Raw genomic sequence first — 18,132 nt, 5'->3', positions numbered from 1 at the left:
AATGTTAATATAGATGATCAATGCAGGGCTAAAACGCTTCAAATGCAATTCGGTTATCAATTGCTTTAACATACCTTGTACAGCAAGAAGCTGCTCTTCCGTGGTCCAACGTGCATTAACTTTCTGATTAGACTATAAAATTAATTACAAAAAAATGGAATATTAAAGGTCTGTATAAGATGAAAAGATCAATGTATTTGTCCTTTGAATTCAGACAGAGAAAATATTTAGCTATATCATAAGAATGTAACATTGGAATTACAAGCATGGTATCAGAAAGGTAGCATAAGCTGCAGTTCAAGCTAAGGTTCATTAAAGTTGTGCACCAATAAGAAAATGTGTGGTTTAAAAGCATCTCATAAAAATTATGAACATCATTTATACATTGGTTAATATGTAAAAGTGAATAAATAGCACAGCATTAAGAAAACAAACATTAATTTGCAAAACATGAACAAAAAACGGAGGCCCTATTTTATATTTATAATTATATTGTATTCTCCACAACTCTTTTACTATACACATATGAGGGTACAAAGATTGGTACACAATCAAGTGACTTAAACAAAGGCCCTTAATAGGAAAAAAGTGACTATGATGGGTGCAAGAGAGTCATATCTTCAAGTACTTTGAGGTCTTAGCCTTCTTTTGCCTCACCTTCTGCCCTTCATTGCTTTTTTTAAATTTTTTTATTATTATTGAAAACAGAGATATCATACAGATCTTATCACATCTTTTACATGCCATTAACAATTTCCCTGTAGGCCAGAAACCATAGCATTCTTTGTAAATCCATGTATATTCGTAGTTTGTTCCCAGAAATCCAGATCATACTTCTCCTATAAATAATAAACGTAGCTGCTCAATCTCTTGCCGCCCCTTTCCTTCCATCCATGTTATAAAAGGACCCCATATAATCTCGCCCTTCCTCCTGGCCCTTTTCCCTTTACATTTATACAAAGCAATTTCCTGGCGGCCTAGATATAATAACGTATACAGCCATTGAAAATATGTAGGTGGCTCACTATCCTTCCAGACTGTGGCTATCAATAAGCGTGCTACCACCATTGTTAAAAACACAAAATCCCGCTCCCTCAAACTTAAATTTAATCGAGCATCGAAACCTAGCAACATCACTACTGAAGTCATTTTGATTTCTCTATTAAATAACTGAAACCCACATTTTTCAATACCCTCTTTTAGCGGGTTCAGCTCTTCATTCGAGAAGAACATATGCATACTGTCCGCTGGGGCCCCCTGACATCTTGGACACTTATCATCTAGCCGCTTCCCCCAACCAAATAATTTTGCTTGGTGTAATAGAGATCATATATAGTTTTATACTGCTGGGCTTTAAGGTTAGCTGCCATAAGTACCTTGTTCCCAGTCTCTAATACCGTAACTAAGTCTATTTCCCCATCCTCAAGCTTACAGGCCCACTTAGATTCTGTTTTATCTATATCATCTGATATCTTTGCTATTAGTTCTTGATAGAAATCCTTAATTTTACTGTCTGGATTTTTCATAATTTTCAATATAGAAACTGAATCCATATTGATAAAATCTGCGGAAAGCCCTCTAATCCGGTTTTGAATTTGTAAATATTTAAAACAAGAATTTATATGTATACTGATGTGGAGGAGTGTGGCTCACTGGTTAGAGGCGGCAGACCCGTAAGCAGAGAACGGCCCGGGACCAGGGTTCGATTCCCGACGCGGCAGGGTCGTGGACCAGGGTCAGCGGACTCGATAATTCTCACCTCGGTGCCTACTCTAGTCAGAGACCACACGCGGCAACTCTGGGCATCAGCTTGCCTCATCTTCACAACGGCCCCCCCAGATCGCCGGGGATGCTTGGTCGCACCTTAGAGATACCCATCTGGGACCATCTCTCAGGGTGAGCCAGGACGGGTTCCCCAGCGGTCGAAGCGTGGAGATACTCCTCCGGGAGTCGATTCCTAGCGCTATATAAACCCGCAATTACTAAATTGTCGAACTAGTTCTAGAAAAGATTTACGTTCCATATTTAAATATAGATCTGATAATAATGTAACCCCCGCAATATCCGAAGGGGCACCTGACAAGGATGCCCATTGTCACCTACACTTTACGCTCTGGTGGCTGAGCCACTGGCTTGTGACTGTGAAGTGGAGCATGCTGGTCTTACCATACCACCTTGGAGGACTTGGTGCTCCGGACTTCGAACTATATTTTCGAGTGGCGCATGGTGCTCATGTCCACAGCTCGATTCATGACAAGGAGAATGCTCCTTTTCTCCAAATGGAGAGATTATTTGCGGCCCCTAGGCCATTCCCGGCCTTAATTCTTGAGCCAGTGGACAGACGTACGGGACTACAAGACTCTCTGAACTCGCCCAGACATGCTTGGCAAGTGCTGCTGCTACACCGCGCTGACGCGATGTTGTACTCCCCTCTGATGCCTATTGAGAGGTTGGCCTGGCTCCCGCCCTGTGCTGACAAAGGTGTTGTTATGGCCCTGAATGCTCTGGGCATAACTACGGCAGGTGACATGTTCGAGGGGGGGACGCTTAAACCGTTAGCTGATGTTCATGCCGCAGAGGTGGTGCCCCCGGCGCTTCAAAGTTTTCAATATTACAGAGTCAGAGAGGCATGGCGAGAGCAACTGGGAGACGACTTACAGGAACCCGCAGAACTGTTAGAACTAACACACGTGATTAAAACAGAATCCCCTCAAAAAATGGTCTCTGCCCTTTATAGGATGGCCATAACCGCAGAGAGACAGGGTATAGTAAGGCGCGGCTTGAATGGCAGCGTGACTTGGATATGGCTGTGGATGATGACATGTGGCGCTACTGTTGCACCAGCACGAAACGCATTTCTCTAAACGGAAGGCATAGGTTGATACACTTTAAATTCATTAACAGGGTTTACCACACTCCGGAACGACTGTGCAGATATGGGTTGCGAGAGACTGCAGAATGCGATAGGTGCGGGCGGTGGACGCAGGGTTCTTGCACTTGGCATGGGAGTGTCCTGGGGTGCAGCAATACTGGAGTGAAGTGTTCATAACCTTGGGCAGAATCTTAGGAGAGGAGATAGCTCCAAGCCCGGCACTGGCGTTGTTAGGATTCTCGAAGGGTCTACGTAAGGCTCAGAGGCGCATAGCCGACATGGGTTTGCTGTTGGCAAAAAGATGGCTGGCAATGTGCTGGATGAGAGGCCCCCTCCCTAAGGTAGAGCATTGGGACAAAGATTTGAACTATTGCTGTACGCAATCAGAGAATTACAGTGCACTCCTGCCACTTAACAGCAGGCCCAAAGACTTCTGGGGGCTATACTCTGATTACAAACGGCGTAGGGATGCGTCTGCTCCTGAGGAGGGTGCTCAGAGTCGGGCACCCGAGTCACGGGTTGCCGTGGTCATGACTGCTTTTGACTCTTGAGCTGGTTTTGTTTCATAATCATGGAATTTGACTGGTTTTATCAACTGATTGTGTAAAATACTGTTAATAAAAGGATCTAAATAATATGCAAACAAAATAGGGGAACAGGGGCAGCCTTGACGCGTCCCCCTGGCGAACTCTATCCTCCTCGAGGTATGACCCATAATTTGAATCTGAGCATGTGGTTTAAAATACATTGCCTGAAGAGCCTTTACAATTACTGGATGGAATCCTCTATCTACCAAGTACCTCCATAAGTATCGCCAGGCCACTCGATCAAATGCCTTCTCCGAGTCCAGGAGCACCACAGCTATTTCAATCTCATCCACCTCTGCTAAGTTCAAAATTTAGATAACACGCCTTGTATGGTCTGTGGTCCCCCTGCCGGGAACATAGCCATGTTGCCATGGTGATATGAGAGCAACAATGGTCTTTTGTAGTCGGGCGGCCATTATTTTTGAGTGCACTTTAGCATCCGCATTTATGAGCGATATTGGACGATACGATGACGGTGCTTCTGGAGATTTTCCTTTTTTTTAAAAGACAACCACATCCATGTCCTGCCACGAGACGGGCGAGATCCTCCTATATTAAATGCTAACAAATAAATCTTGCATGATTGGGAGTATTTGAGACGATAGTAGTCTATACATTTCTAGGGGGATTTTGTCAGGGCCTGTAGCTTTCCCCAATGCAAGAGATGCCAGTGCCTCCTGAACTTCCTCTATGGTTATTTCACTTTCCAATTCTATGGCGGCCTCAGAGTCTAATCTTGGTAAGAGAGGATATGCATCTGCTCTTTCATCATATTCATCAACTTCCAACACATTTTCTTCTGAGCAATAAAGCTTAGTATAGAATTCATGAAATACCCCAATTATTTCTTGTGGTCCGGATACTAGCTGATTATTACTATCCCTCATTTTGACTATATTATTTCTAACAGATTTCTGCCGTGTTCTTAATGCTAAGAGCCGCCCGCTAGCCTCCCCGTATTCGTAAAGGTCCCCACGATACACTTGGAACATTTGGGCAATATTGGTTTGAAAATATACATTTATTTCATATGTTCAGCTATTAAACACTCCGGGCCTCCCTTATTTATTATCTGAATATGTTCAGCCTCTAATTTAGATAACTTATTAATTAATTGATCAATTTGCGTTTTACGCTGTTTCTGACTGCGAGCTACATATCCTATTATCTGACCTCTCAGTGCAGCTTTAAATGTATCCTAGACTACCTCCCGAGTTGTGCTGTACCTGTTGCAATCAAAAAATTCCTGTGCCCACTGTATAATAAAAATACCAAATTCCTCATCTGAGAGCAGCTTTTTTTCAAAAGGACTATTGAGCCCTTTGTCTACCTTTAACGGCCTCCTTTAACTCTAATATCAAGGAGTTATGATCAGCATATAATTGAGGCAGTTTTATAATGTCTAAACTGCCTGTCAATAAAGGAAAGGCAAGGAAGTAGTCCAGCCGTACGAATTTCCTATGCGGGTGGGAAAAATATGTAAATCCAGGATCTACTTGCTGTTTTTCTTCTCAGACATCACACAAACCATGGGTATATTTAAATGCTCTGATTGCCCTGTTTACCCTTGGCTTCCTTCCTAAGTAGGTTTGTGTCTGGACATTCATCACGTCCTGGTGTATATTAAAATCACCACATACTATCAGCCGCTGAGACCAGTTAATTAATTCCACTTCCAATACCCTCCAAATATCATCATCATCTAAATTGGAGCCATAAATATTCACAATTGTGAGACCGTTGGGCAGTTTTACTATTGCCCACTTGTCCACGGCTGATCGTATTACCGACCCATCCCATTGTCTCAGATATATCGCTACCCCTCTAATCATCGTATCCTGAAAAGAGCATGCCGCTAGGGAATAACCCCTGATCTCTAAGAGATTCCTATTTCGCCATGGTATATGCGTTTCTTGTAGGCATATTAAGTCTGGATTCAGTGTTCTAATTATCTCAAAAACTTTTCCCCGTTTTTATTTATCGTTTAAGCCGCCCACATTAGATTAATAGATCCTGTATTCATCCATTTTTCATGTTGCTAGTTCCCTTATCTGACCATAGTGGCTTCTGCACCGCAATTTGATAGTTTCCAATAAAAATTGATAGCTCTGATTTCTGTTTTTTATTTTGTTTATCTTGCCCCTGAGCCCCCACTCCTACAATCCACCCCCCCTCCCTTGACCACCCTACCCCTACCACTAATCCCACCTTCACCCCCTCACCCATTTCACCCAAAACTGTGCCCCCCCTAACCCTGGCTAACCAGACCCCCCTCCCCCACCCTTTTCCCTCTACATAGACAAAAGGGCTGATGGCTCTTACGATGGAGAGAGACTTGCGCCTTAATGTCTCCCCTTCTTCTTTGTAATGGGAAAAAACCCCAGTGGCGTATACCCGTATAATACTGCTGTTGCTTATTTACATATTATATAGTCTCAAGCCAATGTCCTCCGACCATATGATCATCAAGCACCAGACAAAATAATCAGTCCCATTTACTTTCTTTTTTCTTACGTGGTTCCTATAGAGTCCAGATATTCCTTGTCTTGAACTCTCGACGTGAAGAACCGTGTTTGGCCATTGTTGATAGTTTTTAATGTGGCAGGGTTAAGTAAAAACACCTGTGCCCCCTTGTTCTGAAACAGTGTTATGAGTTGTCCTAGCAATCACCTCTTCTCCGCCGTATAACGGTAGAAATCAGGCCTTACGAAAAACTGAGCACCCTTCCCATTCCGCTTCTTATCTGGTCGAGCCAGGTCGAATAAGGCCTGTCGTGCTAGGAAGTTATTTAAAGAGATCATAATGGCTCTAGGTTTAGTCTCTGATTGAGATCCCCTAGTTGACAGCAATCTAAATGGGAATCTATGGGCCCTTTGTAACTCGGTAGACCAGTTCCACATTGTAAGTTCAGAGAAAGCATCGGTAAAGAGATCAATCACAAACTTACGCATATCTAACCCTTCAACGCCTTCCGGAATACCTAGCACTCTAAGGTTATTATAACGCAGGTGATTCTCCAAATCCCGAATTTTCATCTGGGTGTCATCCCTCTTAGAGGTCATAGCATTAAGGGTGGTTTTCTGTTTCGTTACCTCATCCTCTAAAGTTGATATTCTCACCTCTGCCTCATTTAATCTATCCGTAAATTCATTACAGGTTTTCACAATTTTTCGGATTGTATTCCAGAGTCCGGAGTTTCCGGCAAGCGGTATGGGTCTTGAGATTTTCGGTTCGGGTTTCGAGTCTGTGATCCACGATCGATTGGTAGATCGCAGCTAGCAATATTTCTCCCGTCTGATCTACCACCTGGCCCCCGCCGCATCACCATTATCTAAAACCAAGTCTGTCAGTTCTGTAGCAGGGGGTCTGGACTGGGGGGTCAGGGAGATCTCCCACATCAGACTTTTAGCCATCCCCGAATGAGGCACCTTTGCTGCATTTATCAAACCACTTTGCAACATAGTGGTATCCAAATTTGTCTCTTCAGTCTTTGAGGTAGCCGATTCATTCCATAGGCTTATTGCCGACCCTTCCAGGGATCCTGAACTTGGTCTTCGCCTTTCTCATTCTGCCCGTTGTCCTGCGCATCTTGATCCCCTTCTGATAGATCTGATGACTCTGAAAGGGAATAATATTTTTCCCCTGAATCAGCCTCTTTGAAAGGCTTAGGCGTACTCCTACTTTTTACATCATGACCCGGAGTGGAGTCTTGTGCGGGAGTGTCTTCACTATACTGTAAATCTCCAGCTGCAAAATCAGACTCTGCCCCCAGTGACACCTCTGAGACGGCCTGCGCAGACTTGAATACAGATCCTTTTTCCTGAATAGAGCATGTTTTATTCTGTTCAATACCAGTGTCGGTGCCATCCATCCCGACCGGAATTATAGCACACGCTGTTTTCGAGTGGGAGGCAAAGATGGCGGCTGCTAGTCAGCCGTGTGAGAGGTGAGCTCCTCACTAGGGCTCGCCTTCTTCATCGCTGGAAGCTGTTGTAAGAAGCCGAGTTCGCGCTCAGCACATGTAAAACTTAAGGAAATACCTTTGTAAGGGAATGAATATGCTACTTACCAGTATGCATCTGTTCTTGGCATGTAGGGCTGCTAACATTCATATCTTAGCATTAGATCGCCGCCTAGTGTTGGGTCCGGATGATCGCACATTGTTGTCCTGGAAGAGTCTTCGAAGTATCCTGAGATAGGTGGCTCCTCCCCTGGACTACAGTGCGCATGGGCATCGGCTCCATCCCCAGATTGTTTTTCGCCATTGTGGCAGAAGATGGAGTGAAAAGTGTAAAGGATGTCCATGCTAATGAATAAATACAATAGTATATCTGCAGCTGCGACAGGCACCGGGGAGGAGGGCGGGCGATATGAATGTTAGCAGCCCTACATGCCAAGAACAGATGCATACTGGTAAGTAGCATATTCAGTTCGAGGCATGTGGGCTGCTAAATTCATATCTTAGCATAGAATACATAGCAGTCCCTCCATCAGCGGCGGTTGCCCGTGCCAGCTGCAGAAACCTGAAAAAGTGTTTTGAGAACAGCCTGTCCTACAGCAGCTTGCTGCTTGGAATGCACATCAACACAGTAGTGTTTTGTAAAGGTATGTGGTGTAACCCACGTGGCTGCTCTGCAAATATCCTCCAAAGGAATGTTCCCTAGGAAAGCCATGGATGCCCCCATTTTGCGTGTGGAGTGCGCCCTTGGGGGTATTGTTAAAGTGCGCTTGGCCTTTTGATAACATATCTGGATGCACTTAACAATCCATCTGGCTATCCCTGCTTTGGAAATAGGGTTGCCTTTGTGTTGTGGTGCGAAGGCAACAAAAAGTTGATTTGTCTTTCTAAAGGGTTGTGTTCTGTCTATGTAGTACATCAACGCCCTCCGTACATCTAAGGTATGGAGCATTCTTTCTGCCACCGTTTGCGAGTTTTGAAAGAACGCTGGTAAGTCAATAGTTTGGTTGAGATGAAACTGTGACACCACCTTCGGAAGGAATTTGGGGTTAGTGCGTAGCACTACCCTATTTGGATGAATTTGAATGAATGGCTCTTGGATTGTGAGCGCTTGCAGCTCACTGACACGCCTTAGAGACGTAATAGCTATTAGGAAAGCTACTTTCCACGTGAGGAACTGGAGTTCACACGAGTGCAGTGGCTCAAAAGGTGGTCCCATCAGTCTGGTGAGGACCACATTGAGGTTCCACACCGGAGCTGGCGGTGTTCTTGGGGGAATGACTCGTTTCAGACCTTCAAGGAAGGCTTTAATGGCGGGCACTCTGAAGACAGAGAGATGCTGCCTGTTTTGAAGATAAGCCGCTATGGCGGATAGATGTATCCGAATGGAAGTGTACGCTAGATTGCACTTGTAAAGATGCAACAGATAGCAAATGATGTTGGGGATAGACGCATCTAGCGGGTTGATGTCATTGGCTGTACAGTAAATGACAAAACGCTTCCATTTTGCAGCATAGCATGCTCTGGTAGTTGGCTTCCTTGCCTCCTTGATGATGGTCATGCATTCCGGAGGTAGGTTAAGGTATCCAAACTCTAGGACTTCAGGAGCCAGATCGCCAGGTTGAGCTGTTGCGGATCTGGATGCTGAATTTCTCCATGGTTCTGCGTCAAAAGACTGGGCGTGAGGCGCAGTCTTTGATGCGGCACCACTGAGAGTTCGAGGAACGTGGTGTACCAAGCCTGGCGCGCCCACGTTGGAGCAACTAGGATGAGAGTCATCGCGTGCTGCCTTAGCTTTCTTGCGACCAGCGGTATTAGAGGGGCTGGCGGAAAAGCGTACGCAAATTTGCCTGACCAGTTCATCCATATCGCATTCCCCTGCGACTGTGGGTGAGGGAACCTGGCGGCAAAGTGTTGGCATTTTGCGTTTTCTTTTGTGGCAAACAGGTCTATCTCCGGATGACCCCACTGCTGGAAGTACGGGTGGAGGACAGATGGGTGTATCTCCCACTCGTGCATTTGATGGCTGTACCTGCTGAGCAGATCCGCCATCTGATTGTCCTTTCCTGGGAGGTGTTCTGCCATGAGGAAAATGTTCCTCTGAATGGCCCACTTCCACATGCTCTGAGCCAGATGAGACAGCTGTGGCGAGTGGGTGCCTCCCTGCTTTTGAATGTAGTACATCGCAGTCATGTTGTCCGTCCGGACTAACACTACCTTGTTGCACAGATGTACAATGAAGGACTTGATCGCCATGAAGATTGCCATCAGTTCCAGATAGTTGATGTGCATCTTCTGTTGCTGCGTCGTCCATAGTCCCTGCACTGTGTAAGTGAGCAGATGAGCTCCCCATCCCTGGAGAGATGCGTCCGTTGTCAGGATAATCTGCGGCACAGGCTCTTGGAACAGTCGGCCCTTGCAAAGGTTGTGTGGAGTCCACCAATGCAGAGAGTCGTATGCCCGACTGGTAACCAACACTAGGTCTGTCAATTGCCCCTGAGCCTGTGTCCACTGATTCGCTAAGCACTCCTGGAGCGGGCGCATATGTAACCGTGCGTGAGGGACTATGAAGATGCAGGAGGCCATCATGCCTATCAACTGCATGAACACTCTCGCTGGAAGCGAGTGTTGTGGTCTGAACTTTTGGATTAGAGACTGCATGCTGTCTATCCTGACCTGGTTTGGCTGAGCCATGGCCGTCAGGGTGTTGATCGTCGCACCTAGGAACTGCCGGACATGTGCTGGTTGTAGATGCGACTTTGGGTAGTTCAGCGAGAAACCCAGATCGTGAAGAAGGTGAATTGTAGTCGACATGTCCGCGGCGCACTGTTGTTCCGACTTGGCTTGCACGAGCCAGTCGTCCAGGTAGGGGTAGACATGGAGGTTCTGCCTCCTGAGGTGCGCTGCTACTGTCGCCAGACACTTGGTAAACACCCTTGGGGCTGTGGTGACTCCGAAGGGTAGGACCTTGAACTGGTAATGCTTGCCTTGAATAGTGAACCTGAGGTATTTCCTGTGGGACGGGTGTAGTGGAATGTGGAAATAAGCATCCTTGAGATCTAAGGTTGCTAAAAAGTCCCCTTGGTTTAGCAAGGGAAGAATCTGTTGCAGTGTAAGCATGTGGAAATGTTCTGATAGTATGTACAGGTTGAGGGGACGTAGATCTAGAATGGGTCTGAGAGATCCGTCCTTCTTTGGAATAAGGAAGTACAGGGAATACACCCCTGTGCCTTCCTCTCCCACCGGCACGAGCTCGATTGCGCCTTTTTGCAGCATCACCACTACTTCCTGCTGCAATAAGAGCAAGTGCTCTGCGGACATAGGCCTTTGCCTTGGCGGGATGTTGGGTGGAGTGGATTTCAACTCTAGGCAATAACCATACTGGACTAGTTGTCGCACCCACCTGTCTGTGGTGATGTTTCTCCAGACGGGCAGGAACTGCTGCAGTCTCCCCCCGACAGGTGTTAAGTGGTCGGGGGGCAGTGACACAGAGTCACTGTTTGCTCGGGGTAGAGGAGCCGGAGCTGTTGTTTCCTCTGCCGCGACCTCTGTTGCTGTTATTTCTGTAACCTCCCTTGTTCTGTTTTGTGAACGAGGATTGTGCTCCACCTCTTGAGAACTGAGATTGTTGACCCATTTGTCCTCTGGTGACTCCACGTGCACCTGAGCGACGAAAATTGCTGCCACGAAACTGTTGTGACTGCAGGGCCCCCATGGACTTAGCAGTTTCTGTGTCTTTTTTTATTTTTTCTAGGGTGGTGTCAACATCTGGACCAAACAGACTATCAGGATTGACTGGCTGATTAAGAATGGTTGTCTGAATATCCGGTTTAAACCCTGAGATGCGGAGCCACGCCTGTCGTCTCAGCATAACGCTAGTGTTGATAGCTCTAGCAGCTGTGTCTGCTGCGTCAAGTGCACACTTGATGGCTGCGTTTGAGATTAGCTTCCCTTCCTCAATAAGCAGTTTGGTGCCTTCTTGGAACTGTGGAGGCAGGTGTTGTATAATCTGTTCTAGGGTGTCGTAGTGCGCCCTATCGTAACGCGCTAAGAGTGCCTGTGTATTGGCAATGCGCCAAAAGTTTGATGCCTGTGCAGCTACTCTTTTGCCCCCTGCCTCTAGCACTTTGGACTCCTTATCCGGGGGAGGAGCTTCACCCGTCGTCTGGGAGTTGGCACGTTTCCTGGCATTGGCGACCACAAGAGAGTCCAGTGGCAACTGTCCCCGAATGTATGCGGGGTCTGCAGGTGCAGGTCTGTACTTTTTTTCAATACGTGGATTAACCACCCTGGCTCTTGTAGGCTCCTTAAATATGTCCCCAGCATGCTTGAGGACTCCTTTAAGCATAGGCAGTGTCTTTACTGTCCTTTCAGAGACTGAAAATGTGTCGAAAAGGAAGTCTTCCTCAACCGGGTCAGCATGCATGTCCACATCATGATTGGCTGCCGCCCTCTCAAGTAGTGCATGAAAACCTGCTGAATCCTCAGTTGGGGATGCACGTGCATTAAAAAGCTGCGGGTCCTGCCCCACACTTTGGGTGCCCTGGTCACCAGTGTCATCATATGAATCCGGTTGTGCATCTGGTTCATTGATAGGGAAATTGTATTGCTCGTCCTCATCATACCCCTCACCCGCAGAGTGTTCTGGTGAGGGAGTAGGGCTCCGTCTCGGAGGAGGCTGGATTGGTTCCATGAGGCCTGAAGCCTCAAGGGGCACCCTTTTCTTTTTCAGTGGGATGACATATGAGTCCACTGACTCTGAAGTGATTTTTCTCTTATAGAGGGTCAATTTGCCTGTGTCAGCGTCGATGAAATGCTCTGAATCATCCTCTGATTCGAGTACCCGACGTGGAAGTGGTCCAGCCGTTGAAGAAACCGTCTTCTTCGGTGCCGATTTGGTGGAAAAGGCTTTCGGCGCCTCCTTTGGCGGCAAAACAAAGAGAAGTTTGCCAGAAGGCTTCGCTGGATTGTCCTTTGGCGCCTGCGGCGATGATATCGGAGCCGACGGAGCAGAGGCCTTCTCCCTGATTCTCTGTAGTGATTCAGCGATGAGGGACGTCTCACTCCCAGTGGGTTTTGGCGCCGACGAGGATGTTTTGACCTTTCCCTCGGATCCGACGTCTTTGTGGGCCTTGTGCGCTTTCGACGCGGATCCCGCTGTCACCGACCCCGAGTCCTGAGACCGGTGCGCAGACGTGCCAGTCTTCGATCCGTGCGCCTGCGTAGCCTCCGTGGAGCCGGCTTTGGCGTGCTTGGACAGCGCCGCCGCTGTTGACCCGTGCCGACCATCTTTGTTAGAGGACCCCTCCTCTGGCGTCGATTTCGATTTTGCAGCAGCGGAATCGACGGACTTCTTCGACTTCTGCGGACCGGAGGTCGACGAGTCGATGGAGTAGCGGGCACAGTCGTTTTCGCCGGTACGGCAGCCATCTTAGGGACACTCGAGTCCTTAAGTTTCGGTTTCGTTTTCGGGTCGGCCATCTTAGATGTTGTCGATCCCGATGGTTTCGGTTTCGGAACAGTCTGCTCAGCAAGTAAGTCCGTGGCCGGGCCAGAAGGCGGGGCTGTGGCTTGCGGCAACGGGTCTTGGGTAAGGCCAACAGGCGATCCCGTGACCCGGTCGGTATCCTCGTAACCTTCGGGGCAGAGCTCGTCCCCCGAGCTATCTGCCGCGGCCCCATAAATCTCATCGTCGTCTCCTACCTCGTCGACGTATTCAAGGCCTTGACCCACGACTCCGTCGTCGTCTCCCGGATCCGCCTCGACCTCCGTCCCGGGTGGGGAGATTTGAAGATGATGACCCTGGTCCTCTTCTTCTTGGTCTCCGAAGATGTTTTCCGGATCCGGGGCCGCTTGTCTAGCTTCCATGCGCACCGCGCGCCGAAGCTTGAGAGTCTTCTTAGAGCGGAACTGTGCACAGGCCTTGCACTTGCCGTCGTCATGGTCTGGCGAAAGGCATTTGTTACAGACGGGGTGTAGATCGATGTGTGGGTACTTGGACCCACAAAGCGGGCAGTACTTAAACGGGCTCCGCTCCATGTCCGAAAAGTTTTGCAGTCGTGTCGCGATGAGAAGGCCTCAAAGTTCGAAAAGCGAAAGAAAACTCCGCTTATTCCGGCTCCAAGAGACGGAAGACTCGAGACCGTGCGCAGACAATACCGACGCAAAAAAGCGAGGCCTTTTGGCCGCTAAAAGTTAGTTTTTCTCGGTTTCGACAGAAAGACGTCGAGACCACATCCGAACCCAATGGCGGAAAAAAACAATCTGGGGATGGAGCCGATGCCCATGCGCACTGTAGTCCAGGGGAGGAGCCACCTATCTCAGGATACTTCGAAGACTCTTCCAGGACAACAATGTGCGATCATCCGGACCCAACACTAGGCGGCGATCTAATGCTAAGATATGAATTTAGCAGCCCACATGCCTCGAACACCCCTTTCCGCAAAAAAAAACCCTCCAGAGACGCTGCAACATTGTTTCTCTGCTTCATTGGTGTCACTCTCTGTCTATCTGGAAGGAGGAGAGGAGGAGGCGGCGGGCTGTTGCTCCGGCCGGAGCACGCCAGGGCGTCACAGCTGTTCACTGCTTTGGAACACGCAGCTTGAAACTGGTCAAGAGGCAGGGTGAGAAGGGGTCTGGCTGTTTGGCTGCTGGTCGACACTGAGGCTGCTGCAAGGCTGTTGGAAGGGTCCATGGAGTAAATAATAAGAAACTCGAGACGGGCGCAAGGACCAAAAGAAACAGACTGCCAGTAAGAGCAAGGAATGCCTGCTTGCTGGAGGGTATATCTAAATCTACTGGTAGCACGGTGAAAACACTGTGGAAGTGCTGTGACCGGATTAACATAGGCGGCTAAAAAGACTCCTGTCGGGAGGGGAAAAATAAAAACGCTGGCAGTAAACGTGAGGGCTTCCTGTCTGTTCGGGTAACAGGCAAACTGGCTAAAACGCTTTGAAATGCGAAATGCTGTGACCAGACTGGACGAACACACGGACTGGGAAAAGGAGAAAACAGTAAATACGCTGGCATTCAGGGTTAAAGATTCAGGAATCATATAAAGTGTTGAGAGCTCTGTGCCTTTGGGAGGCAAATTACACTTTACCTAAGGGCAGCAGCCTGTCTGAAAAAGAAAGGTCAATCAGATCCATTCTGTGTCACAATACTAGATTCAGTTGGAGCTTTCGTAAAACAGGTGGAGCAGATATAGATGGAACATGAGTTTTGACAGTAACAAAGATCGCACATTTTTAATGTGCAGCTGGTTAAACATGTCAATGACAAAATCAGTTAAAGCAGATCATTATCATTCATAAGTGTGAATGTTTAATACATGAAATCATGACAGCTAGGATGTCCACATGGTGAACAGCACTGACAATCACACAATATGTTTGATTACATCAAATTAGATCCTAATGCCTTAGGGTCTGAAAATTGCTTAGGCTGGTAAGCAGTTCTTTCTGAGCATCAAAGCTATTCTTTGAATAATAAATATTTTCTGTGCCAAATAATTACGCTGTATGGGTGCATATGATGGGACAAGGCAAATTTGCTCTTGTCTTCATATTTGTTCTGTGCTTACTTCCCAAATGACTCCTGAGGAGTATGGCTAGTGTATATCAACATTGCTGAGGTTTGACAAAGGTAGAAGCCATATGGGAGTGTGGTGACTATAGGCACATTGTAGATAGGAGTAGAGATCATCCCAGTCCCTTCCATCAAATGAACGTTCTACAGACATCTTAACAGCTGTGCGCTGAACACTAGTATTAGTCCCTGTGGGTTCATTTTATTTCAGAATTATTTTAGAATTCTGGGTAATGCTAGAGTGTGCACCCTAGAAGCCTATGACACAATCGTAGAAAAATAACCTGCAAAGTAGACTATCCAGTCCAAGAAGAATGCGGTTCAGCAGAAAGCAATCATGCTAGCTGAAAATCGGATCTAGTGTGATGGTTTTTGTTCTGTGCAAGATTTATAAATAGCTTATTAAAGCATAAGGATTAACAATTGGACATACCCTTATAGAAGACGTGGAGTTTAGACCATCTGCTTCATATCACAGGATCATTAAATAGCTGGACAGAACAGTTAAATGTTCAATGACCCCAAGCCAGATATCAAGCTGATCTACATGAACAGCGATACACCAGTAGAAAAACTGGAGTGTAATCAAAAGCCAGGGAAATTTTACACCAAAAACAATAACAATTCACAATCAAAAAATGGAGTGTTCGAGTTTGAAGCCAGTGTACTAGGACCTTCACATCTACGACTGTTACCTACCAATGTTTTAAGAACAGAAATGCAAGATTTTTGACAACCAGGAAAACCAATTTTGAGGTATGAATAATGTATCCAAATTACTTTGTAAGAATATATCCCAGGTGTCAATCTGTCGTTTTACAGATGCTCTAGCACGTATTAATCAACAGAACAGGCAGCGTTTAGCAACCATGGTAAATTGTAGCTATTGTCAGTGGTGGTTGCAGTCGTCTGGTAGTCTATCTGATATGTCACCTAGAATTGCCTAGGGCACCATTAAGTATTTATGATTCCTAAGGATGACTCAGCTTGATTCCTTCAAATAAATTATACCAGATCAGCCATCCTCCACTTATACTTCTTTCAGGAAATAGTCTACTGCTACCCCAAATATAAATGGGGGTTATAATCAAAAAGCTTTGCTACTGAGCTAACATGTTGAAAATTGTGCACTTATTTTTACATCCTTAACATGCAAGTGACAGCTCTATAGTTTATTTTGAACAAGTATTTCTCTCTATTTTCTCTGGACACAATTCTGTTTAAATAACAGATAAATGTATGTATACATAATATACAGGGTTATACGTCGATGTCCTGAAAAACTCTCACTGTTGCTAGCCAACACTACCTGGTGGTATTCAGATGCTATATAATAAGTGAACGCAAACAGTATCTTAATTCGCGATTTGTGTGTAAATAATTATGTGATTTCCTTTGAAATGTTTAGATCAGGTTAAGTGAAAACAAGGATGCATTTTTGGATACTCAATTGCTAACCATCTGGGTAATGTAGATGTTGTCTAGAGCTAGCCATAGTCCAGGATAGGTTCATGCAGATTGTCTCAAAGAGACTGTTACTACTAAGGGACACATTTCCTACTAGATAGCACACTATTTGAATTGTTAGATAAAGAAGCTTAACTATTTTACCATCAATACGTCCCGGATTATAGTGCAGCACCTGAACATAATATATTGGAAGAAGAGGGGTCTTCTCAGTTTGAATAAGGACATACACTATTAACGTAAATCTACATAGAATAAGGTGGAGAGAGCTAGCCAAATTCTGGGTTTAAGTCCACACAGCTACTTTTATGGCTCCACTTTCAGGGTATTGGTGCCAACCTGTCAATGACCACATCAATGCCTTAGTGGGAGGAGAATCAATTGAGTTATTGTTATATATTTTGCCGCACTTTCACCTTGATTAACATGATAGAGGACACAGTTTTGTCCTGTTGTTCAGGCTTAGCACCATGTCTACGACTAGTGAGACAGTAGTGGTCAGCCAGGAGCTTACACGAAGAACAAAGCAGAGATTAAGAGTGTTGTGGCCAACTATGTGGTACTTTTTAAGAAGAATTATCTGTGGGGTCACTGGAGAATCAGGACACCATGCCTCAACAATATTTTACATAAAGTCACAAGTGCTGCGTACTGCATAATTGTAACCATGAGGTCCAGTCTACAAGCCATACACATGGAGAAGTAAGCAGCTGACATCACAGATACTTTTTTTGAGTTAGAAGAAAGGACCCCCTCAGATCAAATAATGACACACAGGAAACGCCACAGGAGATATGCATTGATCATGTTATAAAATCACACTGCCCTCTTGAGTCCCTTGCTGCCATATTTGTGATGTGTTGCTGGTAAGAGCAGAGAAGTTGATCCACCTCTGTGCAAATGAGTACCTTGTGTCAAGATTCAGGCACATATTCATAGGAAAATTGCAGTGTTACAACTTAATGGCACATTTTAAACATATTGTACATGATTTGTATGAGAAGTTTTTACCTCAGGTGGCTTAAACTCTTCTATTCCGCCTTCCAATTGATGTTTAAGTGCACTGTTGATTTGTTTAGCATTTTGAACCTCAAAGGAAAAATAATTAATTTAAATAAGCATACGACTATGAACAACAAAACCTGTGGAATAAGAAAACAATACAACAGTAATGAAATATTTCACTATTCTCCCATTTACAACCCCTAAAGAGCCAAGCAAGTCATGAGAAAGGAAACCTTGCACTCACCTTCTGAATACATAGTACACTAATGAATTACTATGTTAAGGATAATTCTACAAAGTAAGGCTGTACACTAGTAAAATAAAATCCTCTAAAATAAGCCATTTTGCATGTGTGATTTTATTATTCTCAAAAGTCACTCATTACCAATGATCATTCAATTGCATAATTCTAAATCATCATGACTACTGAAAAACCAAATTTTTCCATACTAAATGAAACACTTGAAGTTGCATGTAAAATGTTCGAGGCGACCTAAACTGTATAACAGAAACAGGAGATCCACTGCAATCCAAATGTCAAAGGCTTCAGGTAAGAAGGCACCACTTGAATGCATTAAGGCACAGGCAAATTTGCAGAATTTCAGCGTTTGCGATCGCAATTCAGCTGAATGCAATGCAGGTAAGTAGAAACCCAC

General features: G+C 45.7%; 1 protein-coding gene across 4 annotated transcripts in view; it reads right to left on the bottom strand.

The window, feature by feature from the left end:
* Positions 1-18,132, bottom strand: part of RCOR3 (REST corepressor 3) — a 320,065-nt gene that overhangs the window by 63,651 nt on the left and 238,282 nt on the right. For all 4 annotated transcript variants that reach the window (XM_078649728.1, XM_078649725.1, XM_078649727.1 and 1 more), the window contains 2 exons: positions 17,483-17,560; positions 75-132 (listed from right to left, as the gene is read on the bottom strand). In XM_078649728.1, the coding sequence (XP_078505854.1) occupies positions 75-132; positions 17,483-17,560 (136 nt within the window). The remainder of the gene's footprint in view (positions 1-74; positions 133-17,482; positions 17,561-18,132) is intronic.

The sequence above is a fragment of the Lissotriton helveticus genome, chromosome 6, assembly GCF_964261635.1.
Source record: "Lissotriton helveticus chromosome 6, aLisHel1.1, whole genome shotgun sequence".
Lineage (NCBI taxonomy): Eukaryota > Metazoa > Chordata > Amphibia > Caudata > Salamandridae > Lissotriton > Lissotriton helveticus.
This window is presented reverse-complemented; position numbering and strand designations above follow the sequence as displayed.